This window comes from Thermobia domestica, chromosome 13 (genome assembly GCF_964235325.1).
Source record: "Thermobia domestica chromosome 13, izTheDome1.hap1.1, whole genome shotgun sequence".
NCBI lineage: Eukaryota > Metazoa > Arthropoda > Insecta > Zygentoma > Lepismatidae > Thermobia > Thermobia domestica.
In genome coordinates, this window is record NC_137466.1 from 63,869,089 (window position 1) to 63,889,341 (window position 20,253).

At 34.7% G+C, this 20,253-nt stretch overlaps 1 protein-coding gene across 4 annotated transcripts in view; it reads left to right on the plus strand.

Moving 5' to 3' along the window:
- Positions 1-20,044, plus strand: part of Dhfr (dihydrofolate reductase) — a 43,762-nt gene extending 23,718 nt beyond the window's left edge. For 3 of the 4 annotated variants that reach the window (XM_081735818.1, XM_081735817.1, XM_081735819.1), the window contains exons 2-6: positions 2,176-2,293; positions 6,519-6,674; positions 11,610-11,733; positions 12,291-12,400; positions 19,918-20,044. In XM_081735818.1, the coding sequence (XP_081591944.1) occupies positions 2,211-2,293; positions 6,519-6,674; positions 11,610-11,733; positions 12,291-12,400; positions 19,918-19,993 (549 nt within the window). In that variant the 5' untranslated portion in view covers positions 2,176-2,210 and the 3' untranslated portion in view covers positions 19,994-20,044. The remainder of the gene's footprint in view (positions 1-2,175; positions 2,294-6,518; positions 6,675-11,609; positions 11,734-12,290; positions 12,401-19,917) is intronic. The other variant, XM_081735820.1, reaches the window with a different exon arrangement.
- The last annotated feature ends 209 nt before the right edge of the window (positions 20,045-20,253 follow it).

The window sequence follows — 20,253 nt, forward strand, 5'->3', positions numbered from 1 at the left end:
CGACGGAATCTACTATTATTAACGTTAACTCCGAACTATGAGCAGGTCTTGAATCCGATACAGTTTATGAGTGCACAGACCATATACAAGATCAACCATAACAGTTCTCAACCACCCCATCTCACCTTCAAGAGAGCTGGGTCACAGAACTACAGCAACTGTCATTCATAAGGCCGGCTGAATATTGACCAGAGGCAGAGGGAAACAGGAGAGGATGCGGAGAGAGAGAGCCCTTAGTGTATGGATGGTGTGTCTCAATCACAGTGTTGGAGAGGCCTTTGTGTAGCATGTGCTCGAGTGGATATGCTGTACGAGGTTGTGTTGCAATACTGTACCTCAAATCGGCTGTCCTTTCTTATGGTCAGAAGCAGATTGTTGGGTAATGGCCGGAAAATATAATAATTTTGGAAGCGTTAGATCAGAAGAGAGGATGATTTGATTTTTTAAATAAAAATCTTTGATTTAAATCAAATTCCGAAATAAATTAATTTAAAGTGAAAATAAGTAAAATCCCGTTTCCGTTCTCTGTTATTTCAATTATGGAAGATAATAATCATAATACAGTGAGACTGAAATATATGTACAGCACAGTATGAAAACTAATGTCATGGAGAGGATGATTAGTGAAAATCCCGTTTTGAACGGGTAACAGGGGAATCCTGCTTTCTTCTGTTCATAACATATAGTTTGTAAATAGTTAAATATTAAATCGGAGAAATCACCATCGACATTATTGACGAAAATTCTTTTGTGTGTGCGTCTGTTTGTTCCCAGATACTTTAGAGAAGTCCGATCCCCTCTCCGAAACTTTTTTTTTTAAATTTTACAACTTTAGGCGAAATTGATGTATTTTATATGTATTTCGTGCCGCAAGCTAGTTCCAATTTTTTAAAAATATTCCCCTGCTAAATATCAGTAACTTTTTGAAAAAAAAAAAAAAATTCATGTTGGTAAACGTTGCTGTACTTTCTCTTTAATGTTAAAGAAACATTATTTGGGATTGAAATAGGTTAACGATTGGGGATTAATTCAAACTTTAACCCCAATACTTTCACTTAAACAGCATAATTAACATTTAATACTAATTCCTAATGTTTTTCTTCAGTTCGCGACTTTATTATACGAGGAGAAGGATTTAATTTAAATAAAAAAAAGATTTAAATAAAAAAATCAACAAAAAATATTTTTTTAAAAAAATCATGATTTTCGTCAACCCTGTTAGGAGAATGCGGTTGGTGCAGTGGATCTATCCAACCGAGTTTTGTAGTTTACTTTTTTTCTTTTTTATTATTAACTACATACGGTTTATTGTGGTAAAGAAGTTCTCCATGCGTCTATTGGGTCGCTTCAGCTGAATTGCACCTTTGACCCGGTTCATTTGCTAATGGCAAAGCTCTGCATTGACCACGATACTATTTCTAACATAGTACAGTGGTTCAGATTCCACCGTAAAATGTAGGTCGTCTCATGTAGCCTTAGTGTTGAAGAATGACGCTAAAGGCTAACCACTAACGAACTTCGAATATGAATGTTTATTTCATAAATCCCATTTTACTAGCTTATTTTCTCTTTCATAACCTCACGTTGCATAAGACGAAGTAGACTAATTTGTACTGTAGATATCAAAAGATTTACCAACAAGCGTACAAAATGAAGATACCAAATAATTATTGGGACTAAAATAGTTTGAATGATGTGAAGTGTACTTAAATATTACGTCGTTCCTCGACTGTCCTGCAAAATCTCCCTATTTAAATTTTGTTAAAAACGTGTGTAACCGTTTGGAACTGTAAATGACGGCAAGAGTATCTTAAGTACTTGTTATGCGATTTCCGCCTGAGTTCCCGAATTCAACGAAATTGAAGTTTTAAAATTATGGCACTGTGGTACTAATTTCTCAAGTTAACATTAAGCAACAAACGTTTCTCGAAACTGATTGTTACACTAGACTTACCGGTATGTGTTTGTGATCCCACAATAAACTGTAGTTGCGTGTCTTATATAGTCTTGTTACTGAAAAGAATAGTAAATAAATAAATACTGTAATGTAAAAATTGGGTTTTAGAAAACGCAATATATGGCCTAAGTACTTGTCAGATCAAGATATTTATTTAAACTTACAATAAAAAAACTACTACTTTTTTAATGAGCTATCTTGTATTATTTGCTTCATAGATTGAACTTCGATTACCTATCAATAGGAATAAAAAATGGCCCCCAAACTGTATCTTATAGCAGCAGCTTGTGAGAATATGGGAATTGGTATCAATGGCGGATTGCCATGGAGGTTGAAGTAAGTATTTACTCTATTGGTTACAATCAATTTTATCGCACTACAATTGAAGGATTAGTTTGAATAAAGGCTTACGCAGCATTTTTTTTTTTTTTTTTTTTCAAAATGCGTTTTTATTCTGTAAGTGGCAAATGTTTGGATAAGAGCTTATGTCCACACAAAGTTTATCAATGTACAAGCCTATAGCGATACAAACAAATAAAATTTCTAAAAGATGAGGCAAAAACTAAAAAGGACCTTCCCTGTAAAACTTGAAAGCTGTTACATGAGGCCTTATCCAAATCAACCCTTCAATTCTTGAAATAAATTATTTAACGAAGATATTGCTCATTGCTGGATAATTTCATTTAATCTCAGAGAGGAAATAAACTTTATTAGTATTCTAAGAAATAAGTTCGTTTGTTTTAATAAACAAGCTGAAATGCACGTTTTCCTTCTTCTTCTTTTTTTTTTAATTTGCATCCTCTTTCTCCTTTTGGGATACGTACTTCAATGAAAATGTAATCATAAAGACAGAGAACTCCACTTTTGGCATAAATTTTGAAACATCTTACAACTCCTTTCCGATGGGTTTTAACTTTTATTTAAACATCATTAAGAAGGGCATTTGGCGTGGGAGAACTGGGTTCGATTCTCGGCGGGAGCTCATATGGTTCGGATTCCCGTTAAGCCGTAAGTCCCGTCTCATATAATCTCGCTGCTAAAAGGGACGTTAAACTCAAAATCAACTCAACTCAATCATTGAGAATATCAGTATTCATTTCAGCGACCTCGAAAATTATGGACTGCATACTAATATCGGACATTTTGGATTATTTGTGCATGCCACCTCTTCCAACTCCCACTCCTTGGAATGTCTTACTCCCACAATATTTTCTTTGATTTCCAGATTGTAAGTTATATGTCTACAAGTTTGGTTAAAATTGCTCCAGGGGTTTCAGTGAACGCTAAATATACTTTCATATACAATCATCCAATATATATATATATATACAGTGTGGTAGGTAACTCCACCGACAAACTTTTGGAGGCGGTTCCTTATACGAAATGAAAGAAAAAAGTCCTGATAAACATGGGTCGAAAAACGTCTCCTTTCAGAGTTCTGAACTACCGAAAATTCGAAATTTCACGTTTCAAAACATTCTGGCTGAGAAACTATAGGACCTATCCCAAGCGATTTAAGGAATTACACAGGAACTGGTATACGCTCTATCTAAATATCCATGTTTCAAAATTCACTAGTACCAGCGAAACGAACGCACCATTAGTACTTACAGGAGTATCTCTATACTTTAACCCTTTTCCGACTGTCGGTACTTTTAAGTCCCATCTTCTTATCACACATTATTTCTCCTGTATGCGTTATAATGTCGAATCCGAACCGCCTGATGAGACTCCTGAGTCCTCTTTCCCCTCAGCATTGTTGAGCAACAATAGAAGCAAGATTTATTTTCATATAGTATAATGTACCCTCAATATACTATATTTTAGCATCATATCAAATTATAGTAAAAAAAAAAAATTCAGCCGGAAAAGGGTTAACTTCCTTTTCACAGTTCCTTTCACCGATAACGGAAGATGGTAAAACATGGATATTTAGATAGAGAACATACTAGTCCTATAGTTGGTCCTATAGTTTCTAAGTTAGGGAGTTTTGAAAAATGATTTTTCGAATTTTCAATGGATCATAACTCTGAAAGGAGGCATTTTTCGGCCCATGTTTATTAGGACTTTTTTTCTTTCATTTCGTATAAGAAATCGCCTCCCAAAGTTTGTCGGTGGAGTTACCTACCACCCTGTATATATATATATATATATATATATATATATATATATGAGCAGTGCGTATTCCAGTTCAGCTGAGAGCCCATTCTTGCCTAAACTGGGGCTTCAATGTCATCGGGTTTGGCACCTAACAGCTTATCGATCCTGAAAATTGAAGATTCTACACCAATTCTGTGACTGTAAACATTTTATTTTTCACCCTTTCTCACTCTCTATCCCGATGGGGGCTGAATTTCGAATTCAACAGTATCGAGAGTGTGATTATTATTTTTTATTTATTTATTTGGAAGGGTCGTCCAGAAAGTAAAGACTGTTTTGGCATGGTTAAAAAAATATATAAGTTCAAAGCTGTTAACTCTATACTAAAACCGGAAGTGATAGAAATCCCCTACAACTTCCAGTTTTAATATTAATCTACAGATCAAAAACGCTAGGAGAAAGCGAGAAGTTTTTTTTTCTTTTTTGTGGAATCCCCATTTAATGTTTAAGATTATGTACAATCTTCTCTCTTGCCTCGCATTCTAACTGGAAATAGCAGAAGTCAACCCCTTCCGGTTTTAATGTTGATCGCTATAGAATAAAACAGTAATTGATAGTGAGAAGGGATTCTCTGTGGTCAGTTAAGTGCCCCAAAGATATATTCCATCTCCACTCCAAACTGTCCATTATAACGGAAAATCAACAACTTCTGTTTTTAACGGTGATCGCTATCGAGTAAAAACGGTAATAGGTAGAGAGAAATAGTTTTTCTGCAATCGATTAAGCGTCCCAAAAATATATTTTATTTCCGTCAGTAACTCTGCACTAAAACCGGAAATATTAGAAATCAACTATAACTTTCGATTTCAATAAGGCTCTACGTAGAGCAAAGTGATACGAGATAGTGAGAAGCCGTTTTTTGGAATCGATTCATGACGCTACGTACCATCTTATCACTTAGCCCTTTGTTCAAATCGAAAGTGGGAGAAATGAACCACATCCGGTTTATCGCTGATTACTATAGAATAAAAGCCGTAATGGATAATGAGAAGGTTTTTACTGTTTACAATTAAGAGTCCCAAGAATATATTCAAACTGCAACTTAATCTCTCTACTAAAGCCGAAAATGATATAAATATACTACCATTTCTGGTTTATGTGTTGTAAAAATAGCATGCCATTCAAACCAAACTCCTTCACGTGGTGTACACATGACAGTGGTACTTGTTTGTTGCAATATTTAATCTCTTTGATAGTACGAGTCTCAGACTTAATATACCATTAAATGTAAATTGTACCATTTTTATGCCAGTCGTGCAAACATCGAGATTGTCATTCATTCATTTCCTAATCTTTGACAAATTTCAATTTTCAAACAATAAACGTATGACTTAAGTTAAAAAAAAAAAAAAATGCCAAGTTTCATAAAGATCTGAGTTGATTCTAGCTTTGTCTTTATACACACTGAGAATGCAAAAATAATAAAATAATCTTTCTCTACTATATTCTCTGAATGTTAGTAAATGTTTCTTTTGTGAGTAAATGGAATTCCTTCTACTACATACGAGTAATTTTCCTACCTTTGACGGATTTCAGGTTCAAGCAACAATGTTAGTTTTTAAATTTAAGAAAACCACGCAGTATGCCATGAAAGTTGGAGCATTTTAACGAAAGTTATAACAAGGTTTTTAATTTTTAGCTTGGTGGAATTTACCCTGTTATCATTGATCGGTTTTATCCCAAACAATAAAGATGGTTGGTGCTTTGAACAAAATATACGCTATTTATTATGAAAATCATAAAATATTTAAGAGTAATCGTACCATATATCCTGTTTAAAATAAGGGGTGAATGCACAACCTCCATATCATGATCTATTCCAATTTCAAGCAGTAGTTAATTTTTAAACCTCTAAGAAAATACGCACGGTATTTCATGAAAATCGGAAAACTTTTACAAAATTACGAATTTCAAGCTGAAAGAGGGGTAAATTGAATGTTTCTTCAGTTTCAAAGAAAGAAAAAATAAGAGAGAAATTATTTTCTGAAAATTAGAATTTTTTTATGCAAGTACCATAGAACCTGTTGTAGCATCCCCATGGAGAATGAGTGTAAATTCACTTTATCCTCGACATTTAAATCCAAGCAATAGCGATATGCAAAGCTTGAAAGAAAACATATAATTCATGAAAATCAAAAGTTTGGGTGAAAGAATAGCTTGTTGATCATTTTTGTCTTCATATGAATTCCGTACTACCAACCGGCAAAGTTGACCTTTTTGATATTTGTCAATCAATAAATTTACTTTATTCTGTTGTAGGTATATGCAGAAGTGACCACGTTCTTCATTGCTGTTTATTTAAAATATGAGCGAAGTTTATGAGCGTGGCTATTTATGTATATAACCGTATAACTTACGTATGTATATGTGTACGTAATGTACACAACATTATTTGTTCTAGGAGTGAATTGTCCTATTTTGCTCGGATGACCAAAACTACAGAAGATCCTAAGAAACAGAATGCTGTTATAATGGGAAGAAAGACCTGGGATTGCATTCCGGCAAAGAATAGACCACTTGCTGGTCGTTTGAATATAATTCTCACACGACAAAATCTGTAAGTATTTCTCTAATTATTTAGTTAATTAATACATGGTATTCATAAATAATGTATACACTAATAGCACTATTAGTGATGGGAAGACATAATTATTGCACACTGTTGAGCAACTGTAAAATTTTATATGAGCGTTTCTAAATATATTCTGTATGTGACCCTCGCAGTGCTCGTAGGATTCTAGGCGGTAGTTGATTTAAGCTATATACTCTGAAGAATGGCAGCGGTACGTGGGTGAAGGCTATAAAGAGAAAGAAGAAAGGGAAGAACAGAGCAGGAGATGTTTATAAGTATATAGTAAAATAAAAAGAAGCAAATATAAAATCACTACCTTCCAAAAATATTAAAAAATAATAAAAAAAATCGCAACGGATTTTTAATAACGCAAAGTCAGAAAGAGTAGAACGACTATTAGAAAGTCTTTTCCAACATGTCTCATAAAGAAAATATTTCACACCACACAGTAATTTTCTGTGATACTATCTCTCGATCCTGGACAGCTACAGCAGAATGCTCTTATGTGTGTTTGTTCCTGAGTAATTTCCGGCAATATGCACCTTATATAGTAAAGGTTGATTGGCGTTTTTTAATCCACTGCACATTCTAAACGTTAAAAATACCAGATGGATTAGTGATTCCTAAGAATCGATGTTTCTACACTCTGCACTAGTAAGGAGAAGGTATACGATAATTTTGGTACCATGTTTTACTTCCAAGTACACATATATTACAAGTATGGATGAAAATTATTCTGAGCAAGCGACCAAGAAAAAATTGAACATTTAATAAAATATATAATTTTAACTACGACATTGCAGTTACGTCTAGGCTTATCTTCAGACATACATTATCATGTTAATGTAGTGTAGATACGAAACACACATTGCAAAGAAAGCTTATATATATATATATATATATATATATATATATATATATATATATATATCCTACATTATTGTCTTATGTCCCTGCTGAATGTTCGTCAAGTGTGAGCGATATGATTACGAATGCTAGTTTTGGTCTCTTGCACATGTTTTGTAGAATTCTCAGCTAAGCAGACGAAAGGAAGAGGCGTTCAATCATAGTGGAACGCGAATGTGAAAACTGTACCGTATTGAGTACAATCGAAGCGCCCGCCAAGTGTAAACTACGTGTTACAATTAGATTTCTCCAGGTATCTACTGAGTTCTTTGGAAGTCCAAGACCAGACAGTTCAGTAACCATATTCAACCTCTTTCATGAAGCTGTGATTCACGCGTTCATGAGGTATTCCACCACAATTTCCACCCTTGTGTGGACACAGGAAGTAAAAATAAAAATCAATATTTTAATTTTATCAAAATCTTTGTTTATTTCCTGCACTTGAATTTCTATTCGCATGTTAAATTGTACAAAGAAGCCGAAAAATGTAGCGTTATTTCTGCATGCGTAAATGATGATTTATTTATTTATAACTTCCATATCATGTAAAACTCAGTACGCAACAAATTGTAACAAACTATAAAAACTTCCTATTTACTTATGCTGATAAACGTATTTCTCTCAATCTGACATTTTTCTGCACACGTCAAAACTTAAAATTTAATACACCCACAGGTAACACATTTCCACGTCGCAGTACTACCTCTTCCGTGGTATATAAACTGAAAATTTCCTAGTTTCATTCAAGTCGGTCTCTAGTATAGTCACCTGTAACTAGCAGATCAACACCTTATTCTTTCAGAGGTGAACAGCCGAGTCCGCAACACTAACTCTAAACTCAACCTATCCTCTGAGAAGTAACACTATCAGTTACCATTTATCCTAATTTTCTGTTGCACTTAATAAACAGTAAATCTAATCGGCTTCGCGTCCAGTCTCATCCATCTACAGGGACAAGCCGTTTCCAGGTTCATAAGAGGGAAGCCTCTACATCATCAGCAGCAGATTAGTGAAAGAGAAATATGTTCCTTGCATCTACATATTCACTGCACTACATTAAACACTCTACATTTCCTAAATGTTTGGTACAAGATTATTAAACTCAAATATAAAACTTACTTCTGTGTCAGGCAATTCATTTCTATAAAAAGACTAAGGTTACCAATACAAGGTTAGTAAAGTACGTGTGTCTTTATGGCACTAAATATAGTAGTATTTACGCTCTACTTTCCACCCTATAACAGTACCATTAAAGCATGTCGTCACTTGGCCACTTTCTTCGCGTGGGTTGATATGTCTTTCTTTAAACTCTCTAACCTTTATGTACGTAGCAATCACTTATAGAAAGTTTCCGTCGTAATCCGTAATCGTTCGACGATGAATTGTGGTTGTATTGTGCCTCTGCATGGAGAAACCGAATCACATCACATAGTAGTTAACGTTTGGCGGACTCTTCGATTCCACTTCATACGTTTTCACGCTCGCTGCTCTACAATGATTGAACAGCGGTCTACCTTTTGGTATGGGGGATGTGCGACATCCAATGAACAGATTTGGATTATTCGCGTTTCGTCATCTTTTCTCTGGTGACTTAACGAATGTTGAAAACAAAACTGCTCTCGTATATAGCTGTTGATTACTGAATGGTTTTATAATTGTTACGTGAACATGAGTTTCAGTAGTGTTCTAACATATTTATGTTATTATTTTAAGTTATTTCTAATTTAGTCAGTTTGAAAGGAAAAAATCCTTTACTTCGTTTCCATTTAGGTCTATATTTTCTAACTTCATTGGGAAGAAATTGACACGAGAAAGTAATTATATATGAAATAGAAGAGTTACATTCAGCTAAAATAATAATTTCAGTAAGTTGCTATAATTCCAGTGTTGCAAATACGTATATTAGGTGATGTGATTTATATATTTGATAGGTTTGTGTCATTTGAAATCGGTAGAGGAACTGAAACAACCAACAGTAGTTGAGTAGTTCAAGTGGTTCTGCTGCTTCATACGTTTTTGCCATCGCTTTGTCACAGTTATGAATCGGTTGACCAATGTCAGTGGTCTGAGCATAAGTTCATGTTTCATTTCCCGCTCACAATAGTAATCTCCAGCAATGATTTAACCTCAGTTGAGGAAAACTAACAGGTTATTACAGACGCTGTGGCCAAACAAATCTTTAGTGGATAGAGAGGATTTTCAAAAGTTCCTGAACGTTTATTACAATTTAGCCATTGTGCCAATCGTCTACAATTCTACCATACTAATTTTTAATCAGGTGACCGTGAGAATGAACTTCAACATTTCTAGACGACCTACTTGACCTATCGACTGGTATGAACTCATACAGCAACTATGGTATGAGTGCAAGTTTTTCATCAAACATTGAGGCACCGAACAAGTATGGTTTCGATGTTTACTTATTACATGGCATGAACACTTACTGCAATTCAGCTTCTGTAGTATTCTTAAGGAGTTGGTCAGAAGGTACAGCAGATCAGCGATCAAATATCTTGCGTTACACTTTCTGTAACGAGATTTTCATACCGACTTTGTTAGTAGGTTCCTTAGTCGAATCTTCATCCATTTGTTGTTTGTTTGGTCTCTTGCTTAAATGGGACAGTTTTGTTGGGAAAAAAAAAAATATAAAAGAAGGAAATATACAACAACCTACATTATTATTCTGAACTTTCAGTTCCTCAGCATTCATTGAACAAGCAGTGGAAATCCATAATGCTGTAATATAACAAAATTTAAATACATTAGTAGGTTACACTAAGGTACAATTAAAAAAATAAAGGGGAAAAAATAGGAGACGAAAGTATCCAACGGAAATTAGATATCCAAACCTACATTATATGCTAGTCTACTCTTAAGTTTCTTGTTTTCATCTTGTAGTTTTAGATTTTCCTCCTTTATGTAATCAATGATGCCATCTATTCTGGATTGATAAATGAGTTACTTTGTTTTGTAAGTTCTTCTTTGACTGCATCTGTTTTGCCGCTTCCAACTTTTTCACATCTAGTATATTATCAATAAACTTCAGTGCTTTTTGATAGTTATTCATACTTGTAATGCAGTTGTCTTCTACACTCTGCGCTTCACGAGTACCTTTATTTATTTGAGTTTCTTCTTTACCTTCATGATGTGGGGGAGGGGAACTTTTCTTCTAGCATCGTTCTCTTTTGTGGTTGCTGATTTAGGTTGGCCACCAGCATCTCTTCATAACTACCAAAACTAATTCACGGTCTTCTTTCTTCCCATTGACTTATATTGATCTTCCAATGCTGAGTCCAAAACGTTTACAGGGGAGAAGGAACTCCTAATAGTGGGGCCATTGATATAGAATTTACCTATTTAACCGCCAGGTCTTGTAGCTAATCATACATTATATCTACTCCAGCTATTCCTACCAAAAGAGTTCATTTATATCAGTACACGTGTATTTCGTTTTCACGTGTTTTTACTATAATGTTTGTTATTGTCTGTTAGGTTATGATTACAAGTCTAGTCTACTACGTTTCTCCAAAATGTCAATGTCTTTTTTTTCTCTAGGTCTTTCACAGTCACAGAAATAAATGATCGGCAGTTTTGACTTTTTAAGGTAAATTTTCGTTTGTATGTGCACTGATTTTAATATTAAAATCACTGATTAAAAGTTACTATATCACAATTCATTTACATAAATATGCCTTTGTCACTTAATGCACTGACTTGAAATGTTGATACAAAAAACATCACCACCTTCGCTTGCAGTCCATGAAAGTGGTGAAGTCTAGTTTTACGGTTAACTCGGTTTTACATGAGGGTTCTCGGAGTGTTCTTTCCACATATCCTTGCACACTGCAATTTCTTCTTTTTATTTTCTTAGATTTATTACACTCTGTAATCTACACCATTAAGATCAGTAATATGTTGCAAAAGTAAACGTTGAAAACAGCTGTTTTAAAAATCCAAATAGTAATTTTTGTCAACTTTTAATATTGCATGCAATCTTCATTGTTACTTTTTCAGAACATTTGGAGATGGAGTATTGACTTGCAACTCTTTGGAAGCGGCCCTTGAGGAACTTAGTAAACCCCATTTACAAGAAACAATAGAAAAAGTGTGGATAATTGGAGGAGGTGTTGTATACAAGGTATGGATATTCCTTTTACAGGGAACCATATTTATGTAACAATTGAATGAGTAACTATCATAAGAAAATGTATACTTGCGCACCAAAGACTTATTAAACGTAATATTGATGTACCTTTTACGTTAAAAATATCGTACAATTAGTGCTTGATGGATGAAAGGGTTATTTGATAGTAGAGAACAACTTTTGGTTTATAATAGTGGTCTTTAGCAAATTCAAACTTGCTATGTGTTAGAGCATTAGCAATAACAAGTGCTCAAAATTTAAAATTTCGATCAAATGGCAAATTACGCTTGAATTCTACAGCGATTAGAGAATTTTCTTTGTTCTAGTTAGTGCCACATAACCTACCAGCAACTATACGACAGGAGTAAGAATAAAGTTTAATTGTATGTTCAATAATTTTTGTCTGATAAAAGAGGGATATAATAATGGTTTATTGCGAAGCAGATTCTTAATTATTCGTATTTTTTTTAATCACTGACAAAAAAAAAATACTTAGGTGTTGTCTTACAAATTACTTATCATCTGCTTTTTTATTTATTTCTCTATGACAGGAAGCCATGGAATCTGAACACTGTTACAGAATATACTTGACCAGAATTAAGAAAACCTACGACTGTGATACATTTTTGCCACCATTGGGGTCCAGTTTTACCCTTGTAAAGTAAGTATTAGTACTGTTTGATTTCAATTATATTCGATTAATTGGAGAATACGAAAAAAAAAGTACTCGTATGTTAAAAATTGATTAAAATGAAACTTTTTTTTAAAAAAATATTCCAATCTGCGTTTCGTAGCAACTAACGACGCTACCTGTAAATTTGATAATGAGGAGGCCCAAGTGAATTCGAACTATAACTTAAAGAAATGAATGGACGACACTTCACAGTATGAAATATTATATTCAATTTCCTTAGAGTACAAATGTACTACTGATATGGATGAAATCTTGAGCCCCATGAATTATGATGAAGTGAAGTGAAAAGAGCCATTTGTTGAAAATTTGAAAGTGTGAACATTATATACACCCAATATTAAAACTACTGTTAGCTAAAATACTAAGGATGTTGAAGGTAACATTCGATAATGTGAGGTTTCTGGTAGCTTTTTTTTTTCTTTCTTTCTTTCTTTCTTTCTTCACCACCACTGAAGATGATGCAGGTTGTCTGTTAAAACCATATGGTCTATATAGTATGAATGTCTTTATTAGTTTTTTTTTTTAAATTCAAGTTATGTTCAAGTTTAGATTTTTTACTTTTTTTACTTCACATAGACTGTTAAAACGATAGTGGTGTTATTAACATTGGCAATAGATAATATACCCATCCTACTCTCGCAGAAAAGAGTATTTGTGAGATACATTGTTTTCTTCGTTGCGAGACAGGTAAGAATAAACAGGTTTAAAGGTGTCTAGTTTTATCTGAATTTTCTATCTATGTCAGAAGGCAGGTTCTATCTATTTAGGTACATAACATAGTTAAGAAGGGAGCACTAAACCAATTAAATATTTAATTAGTATTCCAATTGAATCGGCACATGCTAAAAGGGCATCAGTCAAAACGTTATAGTTTTGAAAAAAAAAAAAGTTGTAACCAAAATGTAACGCAATGAAAGAAAATTGCAAAAAATATGGAAAGGTAGCACTAAAATAGCTTGCACATCATATTATAGTCTTCAGGTTTTAAACCATTCCGTTATCATGTAAAAAAAATTGAAAGTGCTCGACTGAGGCCCTTTTAGCATGTTGCAGGAATTTCAATGAAACATTGTTAAATGCAACAAAGAATACTTTATTAGACGACTTGCTACATCTTTGAATATTGTACACAGTACACTCTGTGTTGTGGGGATCAAAAGTTTCAGTCATTATCGTCACTGGTGTTGTTCGCAGCTTCCCCTTCTTCAATGTTCCTGTTCCAATCCAAGATTTCGTTGTAGAACTGAAGGTGGTCAGCAGGAATGTATGGTAACAATTTTTTGATGTCCCTGATTGTTTCGTTTTTAATTGGCACTTTATCATGTGGTTAAGCGATTTTGGCAGGTAAACGTATAGCACGAACCCCAGGTTGTTTAAGGCTGAATGTGTGTCTCACCAGAGAGTCAATGAAATGTCTAGCAACTACTTGTGATGGAAACTTTGAGTCGTAGGTAAAGTGCATGAATGTACTTATCAAAAAATGTACTTTTTTGTCTTTTGGTACAGTTCTGAGTTTGGTTCTTTCAGAGATTACCTGCTTTTTGTACAAGTTTAGCCACCACGTTTTGGAATAAAAAATTTCGTGCGAAGCTACTTCTTTAACCCTGAACTTTTGATGTCTGCTTGCCTGAATAACAATGCTGGTTATTTCATGGGGGCTGTAAATCCTGTCGCGATGCCTTAAAGCTCGTTTTAATATACCGAAATTTCGGTCACAGGACAAGAATGAATACCCTCGTACAGGAAAAAAGTGTTCTGTTTTTACAAATCGTTTCATGTCTGTTAACGCTAGAAACAACCTTGTTAAAGCGTGATTTTTATTTTGTCCGCCACAATTGTCTGAGAACACATGAAGTTCTGTGTAGTGAGCTGGTAAACTCTTTAAGTAGTCACAAACTAACGAGCAAACCTCATTTGCTCCTTTTTTGGCAATCCCTTCATGGTACAGGTAAATGACCGCCGTATTCCGCTTGATATCATGAATGCTAAAAACAGTAGTAGTCAATTGCCTCAGGTAAAAAGTGTCTTGCACCGGGATCAGAGGCAGTTGGACATTTTGCATGTAATCGAAACAATAGATAAGACATGTGGTTGTTGTTTCTCCTTCACTTCCCTATTTCCTGTCAAGACGGTTGTAAAATTTTGCTGCTTTGCTTTTGTGCATAACCAGTTCAGCAGCTGCTGCATGCTTAGCAGCCTCGTTTAAAGTAGCGCTTTTCAATTTGGTTTTCAACTCTTCGCAAGTGCAGCAACAGTCGCTTTGCAGTCTACAGAAATGTAAGTCAAAATTTTCATAGAAGAAAGTTGAAAAATACGTCTCAATTTACTTTGTTGTCGTCTTTTTTTTTTTTTTTTTTTTTTTTTTCATTGTACAAAGACCATAACAACTTCTTGTTTAACCGAGCATCTAATTGTATGGCTTTGATGCATATTTCGTTTCTTTATAAGGGAAGCTTTGTACATGTCTCAAAAGCTGCCTAGTTTCAACAGGATGGGCCTTTTTAACATGCTTTCCACGTTGATCAATAGGACTTTTCCCCAAGCGTTTAAGGGCTCGTATTCGTTTCACTCTTTTAACAGTGATAGAGTGTAAAGCAAGGAATGCTTTGAAACATACCTGAACTCTTGATCCTACCAGCACATAGTATTTAAAGGAATTGCTTTTAATTCTTGCCTCTGCATCTTTTCGGGACTGACGCTGCTTCACGTCATGAACGTCAATGAGGTGTTGTAGGTACAAATCCTGTTAATCTTTTGAGGGCAAATCATAAAAATGTGTCAAGATCTCATTCTGTACATCCTCTGGTACAACTTCAAAGCAATTCTTTCTCTTGCAACTGAAAAAGATCGATAAAAGTAGGATTAGAGCTACAGGAGAAACACACAATAGGCACAGATTCGAACGGATACAAACGAAATCTTCACAGATTGTTTATTGGTTCAAAGTAGAGGCCAGGATCGTTGGTCAAAGAAACTGGGTGAGGAGGCAGAGGTGAAAACACCACTCTCGAGTACAAGGATGTAGAACATTATTCTAAAAAAACGGGTGTTTATTGAGAATTGGGTGGCCAAATTAGCCAAAAATCAAAAGATTTACAGGAGAAAGGAGTTAATTGTTTTGAATTCTAATCAATGTGAGTGAAGTGTGATTAGAATTTCAAGGTATGTACGGGGAAATTACCAAAGTGTAAACAGATGACACTTAAAGGCGGTTTAACCGTTTTTGACTTATGGGTTGAGTACAATGAGATACGTAACGTAACCTAACCTAACATAACGTAGCTAAAAACCACCAAATAAAGAAAATGGCCCCCGAATTCTTTATAATGGCCATAGTTTTATAAGTGTGTATATTACTTCTGACTTGAGAAAGGAAAGATCACTTGCTATTTCGGACTTCAGGTTGGTTAGGCGTACAGTAAGTTTGGTTGCTTTAACAATATTGCAATACAGTTATTTCATGCAAAAAAATGGGACCTGTATCCTTGAACTCCTTTGAGCAAAAATCAGCGGTATACATGTTCTGACCTGTGACAATTCTAGTTCCAAAATTTGGAACTAGATTCTTACGCTTAACTCATTTACTGAAAGTGAAAAACTACTCTAATCTAGAATTCTTACCTGCATGCGGTTCCTGTTGTTTTTTTTAGGAACAATGTTTCCTCTGCCATCAACAAACTCTCGGCCTTTTGCTCTTGCTTTTTTGAGGACATTTCTCTTCCATCTATCCTTGTTTCCCTTTCGGTTTTTTTTTTTTTTTTTTAAAACCCAAAACATGGTCTTCACTATTCTCCATAATACTACACAAGGTCATAACAATCAAAACTAGACGTGTCTAAAGCCAATGGTTAGAATACGAGAGTGACTGATTCACAACTGGCAGAACAACCAGCAATGATGCCAGACAGCTGACCGTGTGCCGTGTGCATTAGGAGAGAAAGGGACACAGGTCCCAGATCACGTGCAACAAGGGTTTCAGTCACTGACTGAGTCCCTTCTAGCACATTCAAAATATTTCTGTCCCTGGTTTCAATGTCAACAATGCATGCAACTGAGATCCCTATAGTACATATTGGTAGAGCTATCCTTAAATATCGGATTTTTAACAAAAACTCAATTTATGCATTTTAGTGACTGAGGCCCTTATAGCATGTGCCGATTCAATTCTTCTCTGCTGTGATTCAGAGAGATATGGAAAACGGGAAATTGGAAAGCTGAAGGGAAGGGATACATTGAGAATTAGGATTACGAATACCAAGTAGAGAAAAACTGAGTAGTTGTGGCTTTGTTACACAAATATTCCCCTTCAAACGTCGATTAACATTCTGGACTATAAGATATTCTAACTTCCTCATGAAGAAATCACGGGACTGTAGTGGCTTAATGATAGAACACTCACCTTTGGTGCTTGGGGTTCCTGGTTCGATCCTAACTTGCCTTGAGCAGGCATTGTGGTAGACAAACACCGTATGGTGGGTTTCTTGAGATTCTTCTATTGTCTTCATTACACATTTCATTATCGTCATCACCGTCTCCCTAAAGAAAGATAAATCAGAGCCTTCTCGGAGATTAAGCCAGTCTAGACCAATGGTTTTCAGCTACTGGTCCGCGTGAGTGGTCAGCTTTGTCTTACGACATAGTGCCGTGTCATCCATGAAACTTTCTCCTGATGTCACTATCAACTCTTGATTCGAAAACAAGTCCTAAATCAGTTTAGTTATTTGTGAGTGAGGAATATCCCCATCTGAGCAGAAAAACTTTAAAATTGATAGTGACTTTTTCAATTATGTATTTTGTGAGAAAAAAAAAAAAAACTTATTCTGCTGTCTGTACAATTAAGACAAAATACAGAAAGCGACTGAACGCTAATGCCACTCCACGTCTTGTATTTTCAACAGTGAGTCACTGAATGGAGAATATTTTGGCAAATAAACAGCAGCATATGATTAATTGAGTTCATAAAAATAACTCCAAACTTGAAATACTTGAACATCTTCAGATATTTCCAGTTCTACAAAACATATTGAGCCTACAGTTTTTCTCAGTTTTCCAGGATTTACTGTACATGGATAAGAGCCGGTTTAGAACTAGACAAGTTAAACATGTATTCTGGTCATACAAATAGGAAGAATATGAATGGTCAGTTTAAGAACTAGTGACTAATTCACTTCCACTTGTTTAAGGTTTGAAGGAAGACATAGTTGCTGGTGATAGATTTAGACTAGGGTTGAATAAAATTTAATTAGGTAGACGAAGAAAGAGTGACGAATGTGTTAATGACGCGAGGTTAGCGAAGCTTCTACTATTCGATTCGATTAGCATTTTTTGTGTCTGTCCATCTGCTTCACGATAATTTTCGTAAAACATGTCCGATTTTGATGAAACTTGGTGTGTACCTTCCTTTCATTTGAAGAAATAACCTTGTTAATTGGCCTTCACTTAAAACAACATTCACACAATATAAAGCAGGTTAATGTGATAGGTTCGGCAAAAACAAAGAAACAACGGGAGATTAAAGAATCATTCTTTATTCACAAATATAAACCGGTTTAAATCTGGATTTTGGCAACATTGATAGAATCTGGTTACCTACCTTTGATGTATATTTTGGATCTGGCAATAGTGACGTAACATAGACATGGCGCTTCCTTCAACTCAGCTCATTCATTTGCACTATGCTTTGCCCGTGGTAGTTTAACATTCTTCCACGTTATATTTATCTATTCTGTAGTATGTATTCCTTTTTCCATACTTTTTTTTTTCTCTTCTATTTTTATCCTTGTTACCTTACCACTGAAAACGGAAATAGTTTGTTGTTCTGATACGTGTGGAGAATGTTTACACGTATGAGTCCCCACGGGAGGATTTGTTGGTAAGTAACCAATTTTTTGTTAAATAACTTGGTTGTTTTGGGTTGCAATGCATTAAGTGTGAGGGAGTAAAGAGGGTAAAATCCATAATGTTGCAAGTTTACACATATATATGCAAGACGACTTTCCAAAATAATCTACCTAGAAATTATTCGATTGTGACAAAATTTGGTGTATATTTTCGTTATGGCATTGTGAATACGCCTACAGCTTGGGTTTAAAATCTGCCAAGAATGAAAGGGTGAATTCGCACTCCCCCTCTTCTGAATTTTAAGAATGTGTTCCACGATAATTTTTGTTACAAAAATGTTCGATTTTGGCGTAATATGTCGCATATTTTGAGGCTTCCTAATCATCAGTTGCAGGGAGTTAAAATTACTTAAGAATAAAGTAGTAGATTTACCGTTCTATCGTCGTCCCATCTCCCCATTTCCGATTTCTTGTAGAGCTCCACGATAAATTTCTAAAATTCATTTAGTTGACTTAAGTTGACTGTTTTCCGTAATTCCCGTAGTTGGAATTAAAATCAGTTCATAATGAGCGTTAAATTCAATCCCCTTATGTGAGATAGATTCTCTCTCTCTCTCTCTCTCACACACACACACACACACACACACTCACACTCACTCATTATATAAAGTCCCAAATTTCCGAAGACTTCACAAAACTTCCACTTTGCATGGATCTGAAATCAGTAGAGACTAAAGTAGTAGCTTTTATTCCCCCTTTTTTAATATATAGTTCAGCGGTAACTTACACAGAAATTCATTTGGTTTAGATACAATATTACGTATATTTTCTTTGACTCATTTCTGTAATCCCCTGTGCTTGAATTAAAATCAGCCATGAATGAGAGGTGAATGCAGCACCTTAATGTGGTATAAATTGCCCCCACTCCCTCAAATTAAAAATGAAAACATATAATTCGAGGTATCTTTCATAAAAACATATTGGATTTTCGTGGAATTCTGCTTACACTTTTTGAGGTTTCACAATCATTCCCACTTTTTAGATTTAAAATCAATATAGAACGAGAAAGTGAACTTTCCTCCCTCCTAGGTTTAAAAAGAAAATTTTCTATTATAACTCGGTAAACTTTGTTCGATTATAACACAATATGATAAGGTTTTCACATAATTCCCATTCTTGCAGTTGAAGTCAATCGAATATAAGGACTCACTTGCTCCCTTCCCTCCCCCAGGTTTAAATAAAAACTCAGTGATAGTTTTCGTAAAGAAATACAATTTTGTCGAATATAATCTATGTTTTTTGAAAATTTCCAATCATTTCAATTGCTTAAAGTTGAAATGGTCCAGTAATGAGGGAGCATATGCTCTTCATTTTTATAGATAATTTTTGTCAATGTCTATTAAATACACTCAGATTTTTATAAGATATTACCATCAATTACCCGCATGGAATCACTGTGATTTCAATTTATATGATATACCAATTATAAGCTTATAAATGCAGGCTGATACAATGCTTACAAAAGCGTGTAGTAGAAAATATAGAAAACGAGTTACAGTTTTGCCCACAAATTGAGGTGTATTAATTTTTTCAACTGTACTCTTATTGCCAATAATTGAATTTAATTATTTGTTTGTTTTACAGAGATCCTGCGGTTCCCGAGGAAGTGCAAGAGGAAAATGGTATTAAATTCCAATACGAAGTGTACGAAAAAGTATGAGATTTATCACGTGTACTCAAGTTCTAACAATAAAATATATTTTTTTACGTACTGTGTACTTTGTTTTATCATTCCAAACATTAGTATGGTATTAAGTAATGGCCAGAGGGAACCTTAAGCTGTATAAACTTACGGAATTTGTAAAAATTGGTGTACAGCTTTATTACAGTGGGAGATGAAAAAATTCCAAATATTACTTCTCCCCCTCTGAAAATGTCTCCATACAGGGTGTTCAAAAATATCAAAAAATTGCATTTTTT